Raw genomic sequence first — 17,482 nt, forward strand, 5'->3', positions numbered from 1 at the left:
TACAAATTTGTTGCTACAAATCTTATAATATATGAGAAATTATAAATTAAAGATTAGTTTTGTAGACTGTGTCAATTTTAACAGCGTATATGATAGGACAGATAGAGTAATACGGTTGGATCGGAATCATCACTCAATCCTTGCATGTACTGTTGGTTTGTTGGTTCCACGTCACGGCATTTCACCGTGACTCCGTGAGTCTCACACTTCCTCCTCCCCTTGGCCCAACCACGCAAAAATAGATCACCTTAGGCCCAACCTAATAGCTATTTGGACCGCACATTACGTTCCCTGTGCCCTACTATCTGGGCCGTGTGTTCTCCTCCGACTAGCCGAGGCCGGAAATCTTTGGGCCTTGACATTTCTCTCCATCCATTTTTTTTTGAGTTTTTTTTTCTTTTGAAAAGGACGGATGGATTTGAAATTCAAAATTGGAATGGAATTTAGAATGCCATCGTTTGCAAAGATCATGACTCGATGAGAAACAGACACAAGAAATACAAGTCACGTGTTACTACCAGTTATTATTACCACGAAACAACGACGATACATACATACGCATCGAGATGCCCTGCAATATCATCAGTCATATATAAATTTCACTGATGGATTACCGCGGTAATTAACTAATTAACCTCAAGCAGGATTAATATGCAGAGATGACGGTCTAGGCCGGCGGCGGCGGCGGCGGCGAGCGGAGGAGCTCGTCGGCGATGGCCTCCTCGAGCCATCCCTCGGCGTCGCCCATGATGCCGGGGCTGAGCCGCACCATCAGCACGCAGAACTCCGCCTCGCTCAGCGCGCCGTCGCCGTCCTGGTCGCCCTCCCGCACCATGGCCGCCGCCTCCTCCACCGTCATCTCGCCGCCGCCGCCGCCCAGGCCCAGCACGCTCGCCGCGCTCCGCCGCAGGCTCTCCGCGGTGATGGCGCCCCTCGCCGGGTCGGCGAGGAGGCGGAACCCGGCGCGGAGCTCCGACAGCAGGCCCTCCGCGCCCAGCCGCCCGGCCATCACCGGCATCAGGTCCTCGTACTCCTCGCCGCCGCCGCCTCCGGCAGACGCCTCCTGCTGCTCCGCCGCCGTCGTGGATCGAATCTGCTGGTGATGGTTCATGCTGCCGGCCGGCGAGGGAAGCCAAGAAGATCAAGAGTGGTGTTGAGAGTTCGTGTTGACATTTTTGCGGGTGCGGCTTTGTATATAAAACGAAGGGCGTTGGATTGGACGGCACGGGGATAATGTGATGTGGTGGTGGTGTGCTGCACCCAAAGCTTTTCCATGGACCATCAGTGACAGTGATATTACTGCCCCCAGATGATTAGAGCATGGATAAGCTCACTTCCTACTATTAGCCTATTTTAAAGCCAACATATATAATGAATTAGTTATAAGGTTGGCTATAATTTTCTCTTTCTCTCTCTATCTCTCACCTATACATTTAATGTATTTACCCAGAAGTTTGTGTTAAGCTAGCTCTTGCATGAGAGCCAACATTCTTGATTTTTTTTATTACAAGCTTATAGTAGGCTTATAGCTCACTATTATACTTGCTCTTAGTTATTAGTAACAATTATTATGATCATTAAATTAAACTGCATATATAATAGTGGAGAACCAGTTAAAAAATAGAATATTACAATATTAATTTCTTTTCGATTACACACGCGCTTATTGATGTGACTCTTAACCCTATATGAAGAGATGGAGGGCCGCCATGGATCCTTAATCTTGCTAAAATCCTGTAGAAAGTATATCCGTGTATGCGTACTCCAGAAAATCATACATACTTTAGACTTCATTGCCACACCAAACAGATGCTTCGCAAATATCTACACGAATAATGTGCGTACATCGATCCTCAATATTGATTTTTTTTTAAAGTTTGACTTAAAACATATCTAAAACTAGATAATGAACAACAGCTTAGTAGTAGTATATATTAGGGTCTCCTCTAGAAGAGAAGTTTTTTGCGGGAATTTCATTGAAATTTGAACTGATTCGTGTAAATTAATTTCTTACCGCCTGAGATTGTTTTACTTCCACGACCAAAGACTAAGTAATGCGTAATGTGTGAAAAATTACAAGACGATTGGTAGAGCAGGTTAACGAGAAGAGAGACAGCGTAAGCCTAATACAAGCTTATGTGGAGGAGAGAGATTACAAAATATCAGGGATGTTGGCTCTCATGTAAGAGCTAGCTTAATACAAACTCCTATGTAAATACATTGAATGCATAGGTGAGAGATAGTGAGAGGAAAAAAAAATTGTAGCCAACCTTATAGCTAATCCATTATATATGCTGGCTTTAAGATGTGCTAATAGTAAGAAGTGAGCTCTATTATCTTCTACTATCTAGTATTATCCTTGCTCTAAGCGTCGTTAGGACGATCGCATCAGAGGAGAGCTTCCAGGAAGCTTCAGCTGATCTGACTGGCGATAATCCCTGCATTGTTTGGTTTGCTCACGTCCCAATCGTCCTAACCATCCCCACCGCCCTGACTAGCTCATGATCAATGATGCACGTACGAAAAAGAAAGTGTTAAAAATTACTACTACCTCCATATTTTAATGTATGGCGTCGTTGACTTTTTATCCAATGTTTAACCATTTGTATTATTCTAAAAATTTATACAATTATCATTTATTTTATTGTGACTCGATTCATCATCAAATGTTCTTTAAGCATGATATAAGTACTTTCATATTTGCATGAAAATTTTGAATAAAACGAATGGTCAAACGTTGGTCGAAAAATCAACGGCGTCATACATTAAAAAACGGAGGGAGCAGTAATTAACCCACTGCGATGGCCACGCGTATATATAGAACCTTCTTTTTGAAACACAAACACACGGACAATTGAGACATTTTCACACGAAAACGAATTCAAAATCAATAATCTCTCAATCGCTTCACACCTGATGACAAAAAAAAAAAAGAGAGTGAATTTTTTGTGTGTTGCAAATTGAGAGGAGATGCGTGCCAAGTTGTGATTGATGCAAAGAGGCCTAGCTAGCATCGATTGTCATCGTCCTTTTCAAAGGAAGCTTCCGAGAAGGTAGCCATATGCATCGTCATCTGCTTCACATTAACGGATCATATCCGATCGATGGAATGGTCATCTCATTCAACCAGCTCCACCAGTATACTCGTCCCCTGATACAAGAAATTTTAATATTTTAATTGCACTGTTTGACCATTCATCTTATTCAAAATATTTATGTAAATATAAAAAACGAAAAGTTATATTTAAAGTACTTTGGATAACAAAATAAGTCACAAATAAAATAAATAATAATTTTAAATTTTTTTAATAAAACGAATGGTCAAACAATATAAGTAAAATGTCAGAATCTTTTATATTAGGGGCGGAGGGAGTACTGTACACGTAATACTGCAGTAGCAGCTATAGGTCAGAATGCCTTTCTTTTTTTTTTTGCAGGAGTAGATAGGTTAGGTCAGTGTACTATGGCAGGATTAACCGGCATCGGCACGGCCAGTTTTACTTTTACTATCTTTGTTAAATTTGACTTGCACAGATCGATGGTTCTTTGCATGAGCTCAACCTAACCCCTAAATTAAACAGGAGATAAACTACGTAGATTTTTTTTGTCACCGATTCGATTCGACTTCTGTAGCTGGTAGAAAATATAATAGCGACCTGTATGGTGAAGGTGAAGCTTCCTCAAACAATCCATTTTTTCATCCAAGTCATCAGAAACTATAATTATAGAATCAAGTTAATAAACTAAAAATCAAAACCTGATTTTTTTGGCTTCTCTAGATTTTCACTAACTGAATTCCCATTAGCTAAATCTAAAGTTGTTCCAAACATCGATCCCCTAGTAATTAATAGTACGGTGGTAAAGAACAACTTGATTGATGAAAAAGAAAAAAAAAGGCACAACTGAATTGTGCTTTATAAGGCGGACGTGAACGTGATGTCCGTCGCACAGCGGCTGCCCGCGCGACAAGAGGAACACCGTGTCGGGGGAGAAACATGGGAGGGAGTCAATTTGGGCAAACAGACATGACATGTCTACGGAGCAAAGGCCTGGAGCTCAGCCCACTCGACAAGAAATAAGGCCCATACTCTCTTAGCCCAGCCCACCCACAGAATATTCAGATCCAGGCACCCAAAAATAATAAAAAAAAACACGAAAACTTGGCGCGCCTCGGCTCCCGGCTCGGAACGGCTTCCCGCGAAGCCGAAATCCCTGTTCCCGCCAAATCCTCTCCCCTCTCCCGCCGCCGCCTGCTCGCCTCCTGTTTTTTTAATCTCTACGCGCGCCACCTCCTCTTCCACAGTGGCGCCGCCTCCTCGCCTTCTCCATCTCTCCTCCTCCTCTCGCCACCACGGCCGCGCTCGCGTGCGCGATGGGGCCCGCGACGCCGCTGCGCCGCCGGACGAGGGCGCGGCCGGCCGCCACCAGGGCGGAGGGCGGCAGCGGCGGCGACGGCGACGACGACGACGTTCGCTGCGAGGCGTGCGGGTCCGGGGAGTCGGCGGCGGAGCTGCTGCTGTGCGATGGCTGCGACCGTGGCCTCCACATCTTCTGCCTCCGCCCCATCCTCCCGCGCGTCCCCGCCGGCGACTGGTTCTGCCCCTCCTGCGCCTCGCCGTCGCCGCACTCCAAGAAATCACACGCGGCCAAGAAGCCCAAGCGTGAGTAGCCGATGATGCAAGAACGGATACCATTTCCTCTCGCCGAATTCGAACGAATTTCGGTTGGATTTTGAGATTCACTCTGCTTCTCTTCCTGCAGAGTTCCCGCTGGTCCAGACGAAGATCGTGGATTTCTTCAAGATCCAGAGGGGCCCGGCGGCGGCGCTGGCGGCGGCGGCGGAGTCGTCGGAGGGGAAGAAGAGGAAGCGGAAGGCGGGTGGCATTCGCTTGGTCTCCAAGAAGAAGAGGAAGCTTCTCCCCTTCAACCCCAGCGACGACCCGGCGAGGCGCCTCCGCCAGATGGCGTCGCTCGCCACGGCGCTCACCGCCACCGGCGCCGTCTTCAGCAACGAGCTCACCTACGTCCCCGGCATGGCGCCCCGCGCCGCCAACCGCGCCGCCCTCGAATCCGGCGGAATGCAGGTCACCTCCGACCCCGCCCCAAATTCCAAATCCCCCATCTCGTCGCCTCCTCGTCGCTGCTAAATCTCGCCGCCATTTTCGTCTCAGGTGCTACCAAAGGAGGACGTCGAGACGCTGAATCTGTGCAAGAGGATGATGGCGAGAGGCGAGTGGCCGCCTCTCCTCGTCGTCTACGACCCCGTCGAGGGGTTCACCGTGGAGGCGGACAGGTTCATCAAGGATCTCACCATCATCACCGAGTACGTCGGCGACGTCGACTACCTGACCCGCCGCGAGCACGACGACGGCGACAGCATGATGACCCTGCTGTCGGCGGCCACGCCGTCGAGGAGCCTCGTCATCTGCCCCGACAAGCGGAGCAACATCGCTCGCTTCATCAATGGCATCAACAACCACACTCCGTAAGCATCTCACACTGAAAGCATATGTGAGTCAACGCGATGATTAGATTGATCACGGACACGAGTACATATAGGGACGGTACATCCTTATCTCTATAACCGACTTATAGATACAGAATTGGGATAGGATTATGGAAACCGAACCGGATACAATACAAACACCCCCGCAGTTGGAACGTGTATGGAACGAACATTCAAACTGGAACGGAACTCACAAACCGCCTGGCCCTTGCAGAATTTTTGCCACATTGCAAATTCAGAGCAGCAGTTGCAGTAGCAGTAGCAGCATTGGGAATTTGGGATCATTGTTGCCTGAAAGAAACATATCTTGTTGTGCTTGCAGAGATGGCCGGAAGAAGCAGAATCTCAAGTGCGTCCGCTTCGACGTCGGCGGCGAGTGCCGGGTGCTCTTGGTGGCGAACAGGGACATCTCCAAGGGGGAGAGGCTGTACTACGATTACAATGGATCGGAGCATGAGTACCCAACCCACCATTTTGTATGAACCCTGAAAATTCTTTGATTGGTGTTAGTTTGGCAATGGGGATTACCCTGCTAGAATAGTCTAGCTTGCAGGTTATTTATGTTTTGTAGTTACAAAAGGGAAAAGGAATGAACTGATGAGATCCATGATCCATCCTCAAGAGATGGGGATCTGGTTTGTGAAATCTGAATCTTGACCTGGGAAGAAGAGAATTGTATTGTTCTTTTGTTGAAATGAAATGTGTATGTATGCAATGGAACAGTATCTGAGGAAAGCAGTTGAAATGAAATGTGTATGTATCCAATGGAACAGTATCTGAGGAAACCAGTGGAAAAGGGGTTATGTTAATCTCTTAATTGGTTTTTATCTGTCAGTCTTCTCGCTGTGCAACAAAAAATGATTGTACAATTAAATCTCGTTGTGCAATAAGAAAGGGTTGTAGAAATAATTTTGTGTGGGATTGTTAACTTGACGTGTTGAGAAGATGCTGTTTATGCAACAATATATTTTCTGACGCATCATCATCTTCAGGATGACGAAGATTGCAAAATGTCGTTGTGGCATGTGTGCTACCCTTCACAGTTCAACGACTTGCACAGTGTTGAGGTCAGCATGCGCTTTATAGCTGCATACTTGCATTCCCGGGAGCATATCGCAGTCATTTGACAGTACAATTTGCAACAGCAGCTAGAGGACGGCAGTCCAACGTGAGAGCACCAGCGAGCGTGCTTCTAAGAGAGAATGTAATAAGGACAGGAAAAAAAATGTTGAACAGACAAATGACAACGAGCAAATTCGTTTTGGTGCAGCAATCTACCATAGTGTCAGGCTGTCAGCCAAAATAGTCAATACTGGAAGTTTAAGCATCTCATATCAAAGCGGAAAAAGAGGTTTAAGCTAACAACACGAGTTGAGATCCACAAAACATTGTTCTAGAGCTAGCTAGTACACGAATCGTCTGCTACCAATTACTAATACAACTTTCAGAGAGACAACATCAGCAGTTCAGTACATAATAATAGTGCGTCCATTGATCTGAAGCAGGAAGGTGCAGCGCAGGCATCATGTGGAGCAACTTCATTCTCTCTCGTACCTCGCAGGTGAGCGACTGCACAAATGTATTGCAAACAAGTTTTCAGCGCAAGGTTTCTATAGAGTTTCAAAGATAGTTGTGAAAACAACATGGAATTTCAGCATACAAACCTGCGGGGCCTATCATAGCCAGGGCTGGCTTCACGGCGTTCACGGTCGTAGTTGTTAGGGGGGCTGCCCCTCTCATCACCTTTGTTGCCCCCTTGCGGACTTGCACCACGGTGATAATCAGGGCTACCTCTGTCACCACCCCTGCCATAGTCCGGGCTGCCCCTCTCCCTGCCTCTTCCATAGTCAGGGCTGCCCCTCTCGCGCCCTCTGCCATAAGGACTTGCAGACCGCCCGCGATAGTCCCTCCTGTCTGGAGATCGATCACGGCCTCTTCTTTCTGGGCTGTATCCATTCCTTTTCTCATCATCATCACGAAGTGCATATTCCACAGAGATAACCCTGTCCATAAGAGTGCTGCCACAAGAATGATGAAAGCAGTTAAGGCATAAGATGACAGTCATATAGTTACTAAAGGTGATGTGGTAATAAAGTGGCACAAATTAGTACTCCCGGTAAGCACGTGACAAGAAAGCAAGTGTTAGTACCTTCCATTTGTACCCTCCAGTGCTTTAGTAGCATCTTCCTGTAACTCATACTGGACAAAGGCAAAGTTCCTTCTGATTCTGACATTTGAGATCTTGCCATATTGATCGAAGTGCCTCTCCAGATCTCTTGTCCTTGTGTTGATTGGATCAAAATTGATCACAAACAAAGTTTTGGTTGGCCTTGTATTGTTTGGAGATCTCTTTGAGTTCCCTCTTCTACCACCACTGCGATCCTCCTGTACAAACAATAGATGAGACTTGAGCATAAATAGGTAAATATGTCTAAAAGGAGACTGGAAATATTTCATTTACAGGATCACACCTTTGTCCATTCAACCCTAAGTCTCCTCCCTTTTCTGCCAAATTCAATTCTGTCAAGCCTATGGATAGCTTCATCAGCATCACGTTCATCTTCCATGTAGACAAAGGCAAACCCTGCCATGTTGAACATGATAAAGTAGCTAGTTAGTTAAAAAGATCTCATAGTGGCACAAACTCTAGGATGGATCATGATTGATAAAATCCCTGCACTGAAAAGATTTTAAGATCACCTCACTAGGCTACAAACTAATACGCCAGAATAAACAGGAACAGACCTTGCATATGTCGAACTAAATGACGTCAATGTACAATAATCCAAACATTCGTGGTACATCAAAGAGGTGGTGGTGGCAACCTCCACTCGTCTCCAGCCGGCCGTGTGGTTGGCATGGTTGGATTGGCGTGGGAAATTGTAATCGGACGGGGGAGGAGAGTGCAACGCAGAGGAGGGTGCAATGCTGATCGTAAAAGTAAGGCATCATTCACGAGGTGGTTGTTTCCAAGTGAACAGATGCCAGGATGGACTCTGAGCTCCTGGAGATGGACAAGAGATGAGCGGGGCTCAGGCAGGAAAGGTAGAGCCCAGTCCATCATCCAGGAAGAGCAGAGATGCTCCATGATATCCTGCGGCAAAGAAATAATTGAGTACTGGACCTAAACTTAAAGAAATAACTTCTTTTTTTTTTCTAAATGTACCCTGATGTGCACTTGTCCAATGTTTTGATAATTAACATTAAGATAATCTGGTCCTGCTGAAACTTCTTTTGCTTCACAGTGAATGCAAAATAACCTCATGCATTTCACATCTTACAACAAGCTGCTGGCTGCTGCACCAGGGAGCGTGTTGAACGAAATAAGTCAGAGTCTCGCAACAAGGATATAGCAGTGAAACATGCTAGCCCCTGCTATATCAAATGGAGTACCCACTCGCTTTTGAGACTCATGTACTTACGGTGCAGTACATACTACAAACAGTTTCAGGTTAATAATCAAACAGTGAAAAAAAGGAGGAAAAAACATGTCAATTTTTAATCTGTACACCATTTGAACCCATGAGTGTTTGCAACAATACGATTCCACAGGAATTATCGTATGAATCTACCTGGATTAACAGTTTAGCAAACAAAATAGGAAAAGTTAATATGGAAATTTTCATTTTAGTGTGAAATTCATCAGCAGCCACTTGTCAGCTGACTCTTTTAAAAGCCTCTGTTGCTGGCTTGACCAGTCGAATTCTTTTGATGCGCAACACCAGATAGGTGCAATATGGATAAACAAATTTGAAAACAGTGCAGCTTAAATTTAAGAAAAAACAATTGAGAGCAACTGCCTTACCCGACTTCATGTCAACACGCTCCACACGTCCATATTTGCTGAAGAGGCGCTCAATCTCAGATTGGCGAGCATCATAGTCAAGGTTTCCACAGAAAACTGGCCTCATTTTAGGACAAGCAACTCTTCTCAAACCTATCCCCGTAAAACGAACAGTTACCTTATGGAGATACAAGAGTGAAACTGATATAAAGTCAATATTCTAACATAAAAATGGTAATCAATAAATGTTAAAGAACATGGGCAACACTCGTACCCTTTGCAAAAGACAAACATATTCATATTTTTTTTGCTACCTATAGGCCAATACCACCATAGCCAATGCTAGGTTTACTTTCATAGAAAAAGCTATGAAGTGATGTCAGTATTGGGTCAAGAATTGGGATATAGTCACTCCATACTTTTTTAACTTTAAGCATATTCAAAAATAGAGACTGGAGTCAATCCTAAAAACTCAAAACCCCTTACAGTTAGGTCAGGGATTACCAAGGCAAACATCAAGGTGCCCAAAATCAAACTAAAACCAGCATCTATGCAGACAATCATAGAGACCATATTAACACTTGAGGTTTTCCCTCTCTCCCCCCTACTATTCCCCTCTTCCCATGTCACGAAGGTTTTGGAATTAGTATCAGAACACCAACCGAATCTAAAACATCACCAGTTTCCCCTCAACAGCAGCTTCATCCCGAGCGAGCGACCAACCAAATCCCGCCCAACCAACAACCACCAGAGCCCCACCCACCTTGTCGCGCTCAAACGGAACCACCTCAAGCTCTAAAGGACCGAATCCCAGCTAGCTAGAACCCTATGAAACTTCGTAAAGCGACAGATCTGAGAAAAACCTAACCGTGTAACACTAGCCCCAGATCCAAACCCCCCATCCCCCAAAATTCAAAACAGAACCCCACACACACAGCGCCACCTCCGTCGTAGCACGCGTACCTCCGGGGATAGACGAAGGGAGGAGCGGGCGGCGGCGCGGGGAAAGACGACGAGGACGAGGACGAGGAAACCCTAGGTCTCCTCCTCCTCGGGGCGATTGGTTCGGGCGGCGCCGGCGAATGGAGAAGCGGAGAGGAGGAGAGAGTGGGGATTGGTCCGTTGCGGCGTAGTGAGGGTTTTTATAGGCGACGACGTGGACAAGGTGGGGATGGATGAGTTGGATGGGGGTAGATATTTTCCCTGGCGCTGGATGGATGTGGGCCCACCTGCAGTGACCGGTCGGAGAGCTGCTGGAGCCTATCACTTACTCCTATTCATTATGCTTGTGCTTATAAAAATTTGTAAATAAAACTTTTATATATACGATTTTAGCTATCTAAAAGCAAATGTTGAAAAATAAATTTTAATAAAATATTCTTAAAATCATCTTTAAATTTAAGATTGAAAATTCTAAATTTAGCTGATAAAGATAATGATAGACGAAAAGATGAGACCATGAGTGGTGGTGACATGTGATGGTTAGGCTAATAGGGACCGTCTTCTTGATAGGTATTGGATGCTACAGTGTTAGACAGAAAATCCGACAAAAAAACACCCGGTTTTCACTTTTTTTTTTTTTTGCTCATATTGCTCTGGATGAGTTGACAAACCGGTCAAATTGTTAAAAAAAAATACAAACCGAATTTTTTTTTGGTAAATTTGTTCTAATCCCACTTTACAGATTTTCACACAAATCGACAAAACCGTTCCTGTTTGCAAAAGGTTCTTTTGTGAACCTAGTACTATGTACAGACGAATTGTTTTGAGATGTATATGAAGTCTTTTCAATACCAATAGAGGCGGGCTACCGCTTCTCGTTGATATCAATAGTAACCAATCGGTTACCAACAAAAAAACCGAAGAAATTTTACCCATTATTTAATTTTTTGTTTGATTCCTTTTGAACTTCATGTAATCAAAATATCGAGTGGTTTCCTCTACCACTGCACTGCTGGTAAACCCTGTTATTGAAAACCCTGCCCTTTTGGAAGAAAAAAAAAAGTTGGTAACACACTACAGTGATAAGAAATGAAGTAAGCAAGAAGATGGATGCCTTATATTTCCATTTTCAAGCAATCAGCCAACCATATGCATCCAATTTGAACCAGAGCCGTTGTCAATTTGTGATTAGTAAAACAAAACGCTGTGCCAAAACAATGTTTACCAGGAAATGAACTAAATATAAACTGTCTTAATGTCTTACCACCGTGCCACGGTTGACAAGTACGTACATGTCTAAGGGCATCAAGCATGACGAGTAGAATTTACATTTTCCAGACTTCACTACAGTTTATGAACAAAGTTCAAGCCCAAAATCTGTATAATACAGCATGGATGCCTCTACCTACATCTCTGGTTTATTATGAATAGCTGAATTCTTTGGTCTTCGCACCGTTCCTTCCAACATCTCTGGTTTTTGCAATTTGCATTGCCCAGATTGCCTACTCCAGTTTGTGAAGATGTCAGAAGAGGATATCCGGAAATTATGCACACATCGCCTTTCCAAAATTTTGTACATGACACAGTTTTCATTTGTCCAACGATGAAATGCCATATATCAGATAGAGATAGGCCTGCAACTCTCATGCAAATGAATGCTAGCAAATCGTGGCATGCAGGTCTGCTAGTCTGCTACTGCTTCGAAGTTGGAACTTGGAACACAAACATCAAGGTCATCCATGCAAGGGCACTTCAAAATTCAGACAGGTACCATCACCACTATTGTTGCAACTGAAGCCTGAAGGCCGTGCAACGACTGGAGAAAATCGGGCGAGCACTGGCAGTGTCAGCTAACAGAACCTGAAATGGTTATATATCGTTATTGTTACCTCTGCTTTGAGCCATTCAACTTTGAATCTTTTAGGATATTGTTTACCTGCAGTCGGTAGTGATACTATGGGGACAAAATTTCTTAGGCGATATGCTTAGAGGGCAGCCGGCAAACCAACAGATAGTTCCATGAGCATTAGGAAGGCACCAAATATTCATGCTTTTGTCAAATGATTGTGCAACCTCACAAAATCATCCAACAACAGATCAGAAGGTCTAGCCTGCCAGGATGGACAATTAGATGCATGTTTTTTCTTCGTGTGTGTGTGTGTGTGTGTGTGTGAGAGAGAGAGAGAGAGAGAGAGAGAGAGAGGTGTTACTGTAACTGGAAGACCAATGTTGGCCAGAGCAGCCTCAATCTCAGAGGAAGAACACAGGTGCTGGAGTGATTTACGAAGCATCTTGCGCTTCCCATTGAAAGCAGAGTTCACCTGAAATTGAAGGATAATTATAAGGCAACTAGCTTATAAGGACATCAGGGATCAACTAGCTTAGAAGGCAAAAATACAGGAAACTTTTATATGCAATGTGACTTGCCATTGAAAAGAAACCTTTGTGAGAACCAACTGGTGGATAATCCCCTGAATTCTTTAGCTTAAAGCTTATAACAGCACCATCAACCTGAAGATAAAATCAGCTATAAGACTACAAGTAATGTTTACAGAACCAAAAACATCGCCTTTTTCAAATGCTAAGCAATGTGTAACACATAAGTCATAACTGGTTACCTTCGGTTGAGGGAAAAAATTTGTCCTCTCAACTTTGAACTTGTATTCTGGTTCTACAAAGAACAAAGGAAGTACACAAGCGATTAGATGCGAAATAATGGCTAAATGATATGTGCGGTACATATGCTGAAAATAAGCAGAACTTTGAAGTAGATTCCTTTACTGTTTAAGGCATGGACGCAATGCCTTACAAAAATTGCACTGGTGCATATGACATCAATTATCTAAGCAAATTTTTTTACGCATTCCAAAAAGAATTCGATGAAACTCTTTTAATATAATCATAAGAGGTGGTTTTCATCATTTTAAGGACACTTCCATGGCTATGCACATCTAAAAGTCAAAAGTAGAAAACAGAGCAGATAATCCGTATAGAAGCATGAACGGTTATTCACTTTAAATATTTTTTCGCCAACACGCAAGAGCTTTGCACATCAGTATATTAGAAGAAGAGCTGAATACAGATGTGACCCTCCAGAGGCTGTCACACAGAGATAAGAGGAGCTAACTTGCACAGTTTGATTATCACGAAACAGAAGAAGGAAAAAAGAGTAGTAAACTTAGTGGCCTCTTAGATGATAAGATCATATGAAGTTGGCCAACTACGAAGGAAGTCCCTCACAGAACATTGTAAACAGCTTACCTGAGTAGAAATTCACAAACACATTGATAGGTCGGTACTCTGGTGTTTGTATTGAAGCATCTGCAAAGCGCAATGCCGTTTCATCCTGAAAATGAAATTTATAGTTATGTATTTTTTGTACTACATATATAATGAATTATGGTCCAGAACTACACATCCAATAAAAAAATAATCAGAGGTAGCAGGAATACATGGAAGATAAAAAGCATTTGTGTATCAAAACAGATAGATAAACAAAAACCAGTGGGACTTAAATACGAACTATACCTAAACAATGGATACTAGAGCAAACATCCAAAATTAAAAAAAAAATCAACCAGCACTAAACAAGAGTTAATTGTAAATGATATATTGCTAATACACGTGTAAATGGGAGGAGATTCACACCTGAAGCAAAAGCACCATGACAGAAAAGACATCTCCCATTGGGAGAAGAAGTTTGACAACTTCAGTACTTACATTGAATGGTAAATTTGACACCACCTGCAAAGTACAAAGTGTCATGTTCACCACAAACCAGCTTCATTATGCTAAACAGTTATCTAATTATGTACACACTTCAATGAAAAAACAACGATTCTGAACATAGATAATTACCTTGGCATATTTTCTCGTGTGATGGGATTTTTCCTCCAGGAAAGGAAGAAGATGGGAGCGGACATTAAATTTTGTGATATCTTCTTCAATGATCTGCATTATATTCTTAAAACCATTACACATCAGATGAAGACTAGATTTTGGTAAAGGCAACAGCATATTGTCCATATCACATTCGCATTTCTAGTTTCATAAAATATGCAATAGGATTATCCACATATCAATCTTCAATGACTAGAAGAAGAGTGGATAGTTTAAATGGCAGTATTGGTCATATTGGATGTCAAGAAGAGCAACTATAGAAACACGGAAACATAAAAAAAAATGCTTACTGACCATGACAAGAGCAAAGTGCTATTAGAATCTTAAGAGCTTAGATCTTACTACAACCATCTGTTACAACGTATACTTGTTCATATGCTCAAGTCCTGAGACCCAACTAGACTATGTAGTAAAACCAGTTTTAAGTTTATTTTGTCCATAAGTCACGAGAAGCCATAATATGTGAATCTTATTACCATGTATGGGACATGCCTGATTTGGTTATTAGAATGTAAAGCAGGTTAAGCTAGCGTGCAATTTGGTCATAAGAGCATTATTCTATAGCAGAAGGAAACTGTGTACAACAAATGCTGGACAGGGAAATATTGAAACTAGAAGAGTTCACACTTCAGAGCTTTTCCATAATGCAGCATGTGTAGATAAGTAGCATTATTTTTATCTCAGCACAGCATAAGAGTGGTCCTGCACTTGGACTTGGGGAAAAAAATCAGAGTTATAAACTAAGGGTGGTTATTCTGAGGAACAAATAAGCAACATCATGGATTACCATGTAACCAATTCTAGAAACACCAATAGTCAAAGAAATGGATGAAACAATCCAACGTGTTGGTCTAAGAACATGAAACTACCTTCAATTGTTCTGTGGATCCAAACCTATCATTCACAAGGGTGGCCATATGCTTATCCTGTTACCAAAGCAAACATGATATATGGCATTGCAGATTATGGACCAAATAAACTAGTGAAAAGGAACAGTGACACGGTCTCAGCAGCTCTTAGCCCAATTCAAGCCAATGACTAGCAAGGCCGCCGACCTTCTCTACGGCGAAGACGGTGGCGCCGGCATCGAGGAGAGCGGCCGTAAGAGACCCAGTCCCCGGGCCGATCTCGAGCACGACGTCCCCCTCCTCCACCCCCGCCGCCGCCACCAGCTCCTCGTTCACCTTCGAGTTCAGCATGTAGTTCTGCACGGAGACGAGGGGCCAGCGTCGGCATGGCGCACGATCAAACCGAGGGTTTCGCGGCTTGGGGGGGAATCGGGGACGGGGGGGAGGACGACCGGAACTACCTGGCCGAGGGATTTGCGGGGGACGTGGCGGCCGCGGGAGTTGAGGGAGCGGATGGTGGAGTGGTAGCCGTCGGTGACACCGGAGGCGGCGGACACGACGGTGGCAGGCCGGCTCCGGACGCGGTGTGAAGGGGTAGCATGAGGCGGCGGCGGCGGAGGTGGCCGGCGGCGAGGTGTGGCCGGAGACGGGGAAGGACGCGGTGGCGGTGGGGATAAGGAAGGAAGCGCCACCATTTTGCAACGCTTTGCCTTTCTCCTTTTCCCGTTTTGCCCTTTTTCACATCTTTTCCGTTCCGTTACGTGGGCCGGGCCGGGCCTGGCCTTGAAAGGCTATTCTCAAGCCCAAATGAAATAAATTATGGGCTCTTGTTCTTTTCCCTGTTACGACCGGGGCCGGGCCTTGAAGGGCTAGTCTCGAGTCCAAAACCAAGAAATTATGTTTTTAAATTTTTTTTATAAAACAAAATCCGTTGTACAAAACCTTCATATCGAAATATCATCAGATAGTTGTGGTAGTTCTGAAAGTATTTCTCGACCGTTGATTAAATTGGTATATATTGTTTAAAAAAAACTAGTATAAACTCCTCTTACATATCAAGAAAAACTAAGTAAATCAGGGATATCAATGGTACTGCATTGGTGTTATGTTAAATTGTATTTCTTTTTCCTCGTTGTGTAATTACAATAATGTGTTTTTCCTAGTTGTGCATACTGCATACTATATGTCGCGATAACCTCTCCATCACCTTTGGTGCCTTGAGGCGGACTTCTGAATGTTCGGAATAGCGAATATGATATTCCAAATGTCATGGCCTTTTAAAAAGTGTCGCATTGGAAGTTTCATACTGGCATGGCTTTCTTCGGTGGCAAAGTTCGTGTCAACAGCTTGAGCTACGAAGCGGTGGCAATATATGGACGAATGGTTGATTACAGTTGAGTTACTCTTTGGTATTATCTACTATGGTTTGATATTGGTTGCTAGTGGCGGTGCAAGTGACATAATCGATACAATGATCAATTGCTAAATTCAGAGATTATGGTGTCTAGCTTGAGAAAGGTAATAAGAAGTAAATACAACTGGTTAGTTGTTGGGGGAAACAATGGTTACATATTCTCATATACTATAGATAGAAGTTTAGCAATATGTTCTATCTCTATCTTTAAAGTGGTATTTTAGTATTTTTCTTGTTTTTAGCAAATTGTGATTTTATAGATCGCTGACGTTTATCCCATAATATCTATAATAATTGGTTGTAACTTTTTGAAAGTAGAGGATGGAATGAATTGGTATGTTGAGTTTAGAGTTGTTTTTTAATGGTAGATTGAGTTTAGAGTTGATTTTTTCTAATCTGTCTTTTTCCTACACAATCCATATTTCTAAAAGAATTTCTAAACACATCATCATCATCATGATGTAATGAATGAAGAATCTTTATTCATTCTCCCATTAAGCCACATATACTAATATAAGATGAGCCGTTGGATTTGAAAAGAACGGTTAGAAAACAAAGAGCATCTAGAGGTTCTCTCGCGCCGCTCGCACGCGGGCGGCTCGGGAGCAAAACCCTAGCCGCCCGTGCTGCCCCCTCCCAACGCCTCCAGCCACCTCGCCGCCGCCGGAGCCCGCTGCCGGAAACCGTGCGGCCGGCCGGGAAGGCGGCGGCAGGGAAAACGTGCCGGCGGCGGAGCACCCCCTCAGCGTGGGAGGCGGCGCGACGCACGCACGGCGGAAGGCGGCGGACGGAGCGGCCGGCGGGGCGGATCCGGTCGCGCCGGACGCGGATCCGGCCTCCCCGGTGGAGGATCTGGCCCCCCGCCGGCCAGATCGGGAGAGGGGCGACGGCAGCGCGGCAAGACGGCGGGCGGCCTCGAGCTCGCAGCGACGGCGACGCGGCAAGTCGGCGGGTGGCCCGAGCTCGCGGCGACGGCGGCGCTGCAAGACGGTGGGCGGCCTCGAGCTCCCGACGATGGTGGCGCGGCAAGACGGCGGGCGACCTCGTGCTTGCGCGCGACGGCGGCGCGACCTCGAACTCGCGGCAGC

General features: G+C 44.5%; 4 protein-coding genes across 14 annotated transcripts; 1 reads left to right on the plus strand and 3 right to left on the minus strand.

Annotated features, from left to right (window-relative positions):
* Nucleotides 1–498: 498 nt before the first annotated feature.
* LOC127761937 (calcium-binding protein KIC-like) lies at nucleotides 499–1,244 on the minus strand. Its single transcript, XM_052286273.1, has one exon. The coding sequence runs from the start codon at nucleotides 1,109–1,111 to the stop codon at nucleotides 668–670; it is 444 nt and encodes a 147-aa protein (XP_052142233.1). The 5' UTR covers nucleotides 1,112–1,244; the 3' UTR covers nucleotides 499–667.
* Nucleotides 1,245–4,315: 3,071 nt separating this feature from the next.
* Nucleotides 4,316–6,696, plus strand: LOC127762869 (histone-lysine N-methyltransferase ATXR6-like). Its single transcript, XM_052287393.1, has 4 exons — nucleotides 4,316–4,661; nucleotides 4,762–5,084; nucleotides 5,172–5,485; nucleotides 5,829–6,696. Exons 1-4 carry the CDS (start codon nucleotides 4,373–4,375, stop codon nucleotides 5,986–5,988), a joined length of 1,086 nt encoding a protein of 361 aa, XP_052143353.1. The 5' UTR covers nucleotides 4,316–4,372; the 3' UTR covers nucleotides 5,989–6,696.
* Nucleotides 6,697–6,747: 51 nt separating this feature from the next.
* On the minus strand, nucleotides 6,748–10,411 carry LOC127762870 (serine/arginine-rich splicing factor RS41-like). 4 transcript variants are annotated; one of them, XM_052287396.1, is made up of 6 exons: nucleotides 10,254–10,411; nucleotides 9,312–9,443; nucleotides 7,978–8,090; nucleotides 7,656–7,891; nucleotides 7,171–7,524; nucleotides 6,748–7,075 (listed from the first exon to the last, which is right to left on the minus strand). In XM_052287396.1, the coding sequence occupies exons 2-6, from the start codon at nucleotides 9,415–9,417 to the stop codon at nucleotides 7,045–7,047; spliced, it is 840 nt and encodes a 279-aa protein (XP_052143356.1). In that variant the 5' UTR covers nucleotides 9,418–9,443; nucleotides 10,254–10,411; the 3' UTR covers nucleotides 6,748–7,044. The 4 variants fall into 4 exon arrangements, with proteins under 4 accessions (XP_052143356.1, XP_052143357.1, XP_052143355.1 ...); XM_052287397.1 differs by having other exon boundaries at nucleotides 9,312–9,468; XM_052287395.1 differs by lacking the exons at nucleotides 9,312–9,443; nucleotides 10,254–10,411 and adding an exon at nucleotides 8,332–8,594.
* Nucleotides 10,412–11,406: 995 nt separating this feature from the next.
* On the minus strand, nucleotides 11,407–15,684 carry LOC127764439 (ribosomal RNA small subunit methyltransferase, chloroplastic). Of its 8 annotated transcripts, none has more exons than XR_008015876.1 (11): nucleotides 15,442–15,684; nucleotides 15,188–15,337; nucleotides 15,002–15,058; nucleotides 14,091–14,183; nucleotides 13,881–13,976; nucleotides 13,494–13,578; nucleotides 12,851–12,903; nucleotides 12,660–12,743; nucleotides 12,449–12,553; nucleotides 12,169–12,343; nucleotides 11,407–12,092 (listed from the first exon to the last, which is right to left on the minus strand). XR_008015876.1 is itself a non-coding variant. In XM_052289320.1 (11 exons), the coding sequence occupies exons 1-11, from the start codon at nucleotides 15,673–15,675 to the stop codon at nucleotides 12,083–12,085; spliced, it is 1,110 nt and encodes a 369-aa protein (XP_052145280.1). In that variant the 5' UTR covers nucleotides 15,676–15,684; the 3' UTR covers nucleotides 11,407–12,082. The 8 variants fall into 8 exon arrangements, 2 of the variants coding, with proteins under 2 accessions (XP_052145280.1, XP_052145281.1); XR_008015875.1 differs by having other exon boundaries at nucleotides 12,443–12,553; XM_052289320.1 differs by having other exon boundaries at nucleotides 12,169–12,305; nucleotides 12,443–12,553.
* Nucleotides 15,685–17,482: the final 1,798 nt, after the last annotated feature.

This window comes from Oryza glaberrima, chromosome 2 (genome assembly GCF_000147395.1).
Source record: "Oryza glaberrima chromosome 2, OglaRS2, whole genome shotgun sequence".
Lineage (NCBI taxonomy): Eukaryota > Viridiplantae > Streptophyta > Magnoliopsida > Poales > Poaceae > Oryza > Oryza glaberrima.

Excerpts from the sequence above, each read along its gene's own strand:
- LOC127761937 (XM_052286273.1), bottom strand. The coding sequence starts at position 1,111 with ATGAACCATCACCAGCAGATTCGATCCACGACGGCGGCGGAGCAGCAG.
- LOC127762869 (XM_052287393.1), top strand. The coding sequence starts at position 4,373 with ATGGGGCCCGCGACGCCGCTGCGCCGCCGGACGAGGGCGCGGCCGGCC. Across the intron at positions 5,085-5,171 it reads TCGAATCCGGCGGAATGCAG|GTGCTACCAAAGGAGGACGT; the intron begins GTCACCTCCGAC and ends TTTTCGTCTCAG. Across the intron at positions 5,486-5,828 it reads GGCATCAACAACCACACTCC|AGATGGCCGGAAGAAGCAGA; the intron begins GTAAGCATCTCA and ends TTGTGCTTGCAG.
- LOC127762870 (XM_052287395.1), bottom strand. The coding sequence starts at position 8,458 with ATGATGCCTTACTTTTACGATCAGCATTGCACCCTCCTCTGCGTTGCA. Across the intron at positions 8,091-8,331 it reads CCGGCTGGAGACGAGTGGAG|GGTTTGCCTTTGTCTACATG; the intron begins GTTGCCACCACC and ends TCAACATGGCAG. Across the intron at positions 7,525-7,655 it reads CTGGAGGGTACAAATGGAAG|CACTCTTATGGACAGGGTTA; the intron begins GTACTAACACTT and ends TTCTTGTGGCAG.
- LOC127764439 (XM_052289320.1), bottom strand. The coding sequence starts at position 15,675 with ATGGTGGCGCTTCCTTCCTTATCCCCACCGCCACCGCGTCCTTCCCCG. Across the intron at positions 15,338-15,441 it reads CCCGCAAATCCCTCGGCCAG|AACTACATGCTGAACTCGAA; the intron begins GTAGTTCCGGTC and ends GTCTCCGTGCAG. Across the intron at positions 15,059-15,187 it reads CCGTCTTCGCCGTAGAGAAG|GATAAGCATATGGCCACCCT; the intron begins GTCGGCGGCCTT and ends CTTTGGTAACAG.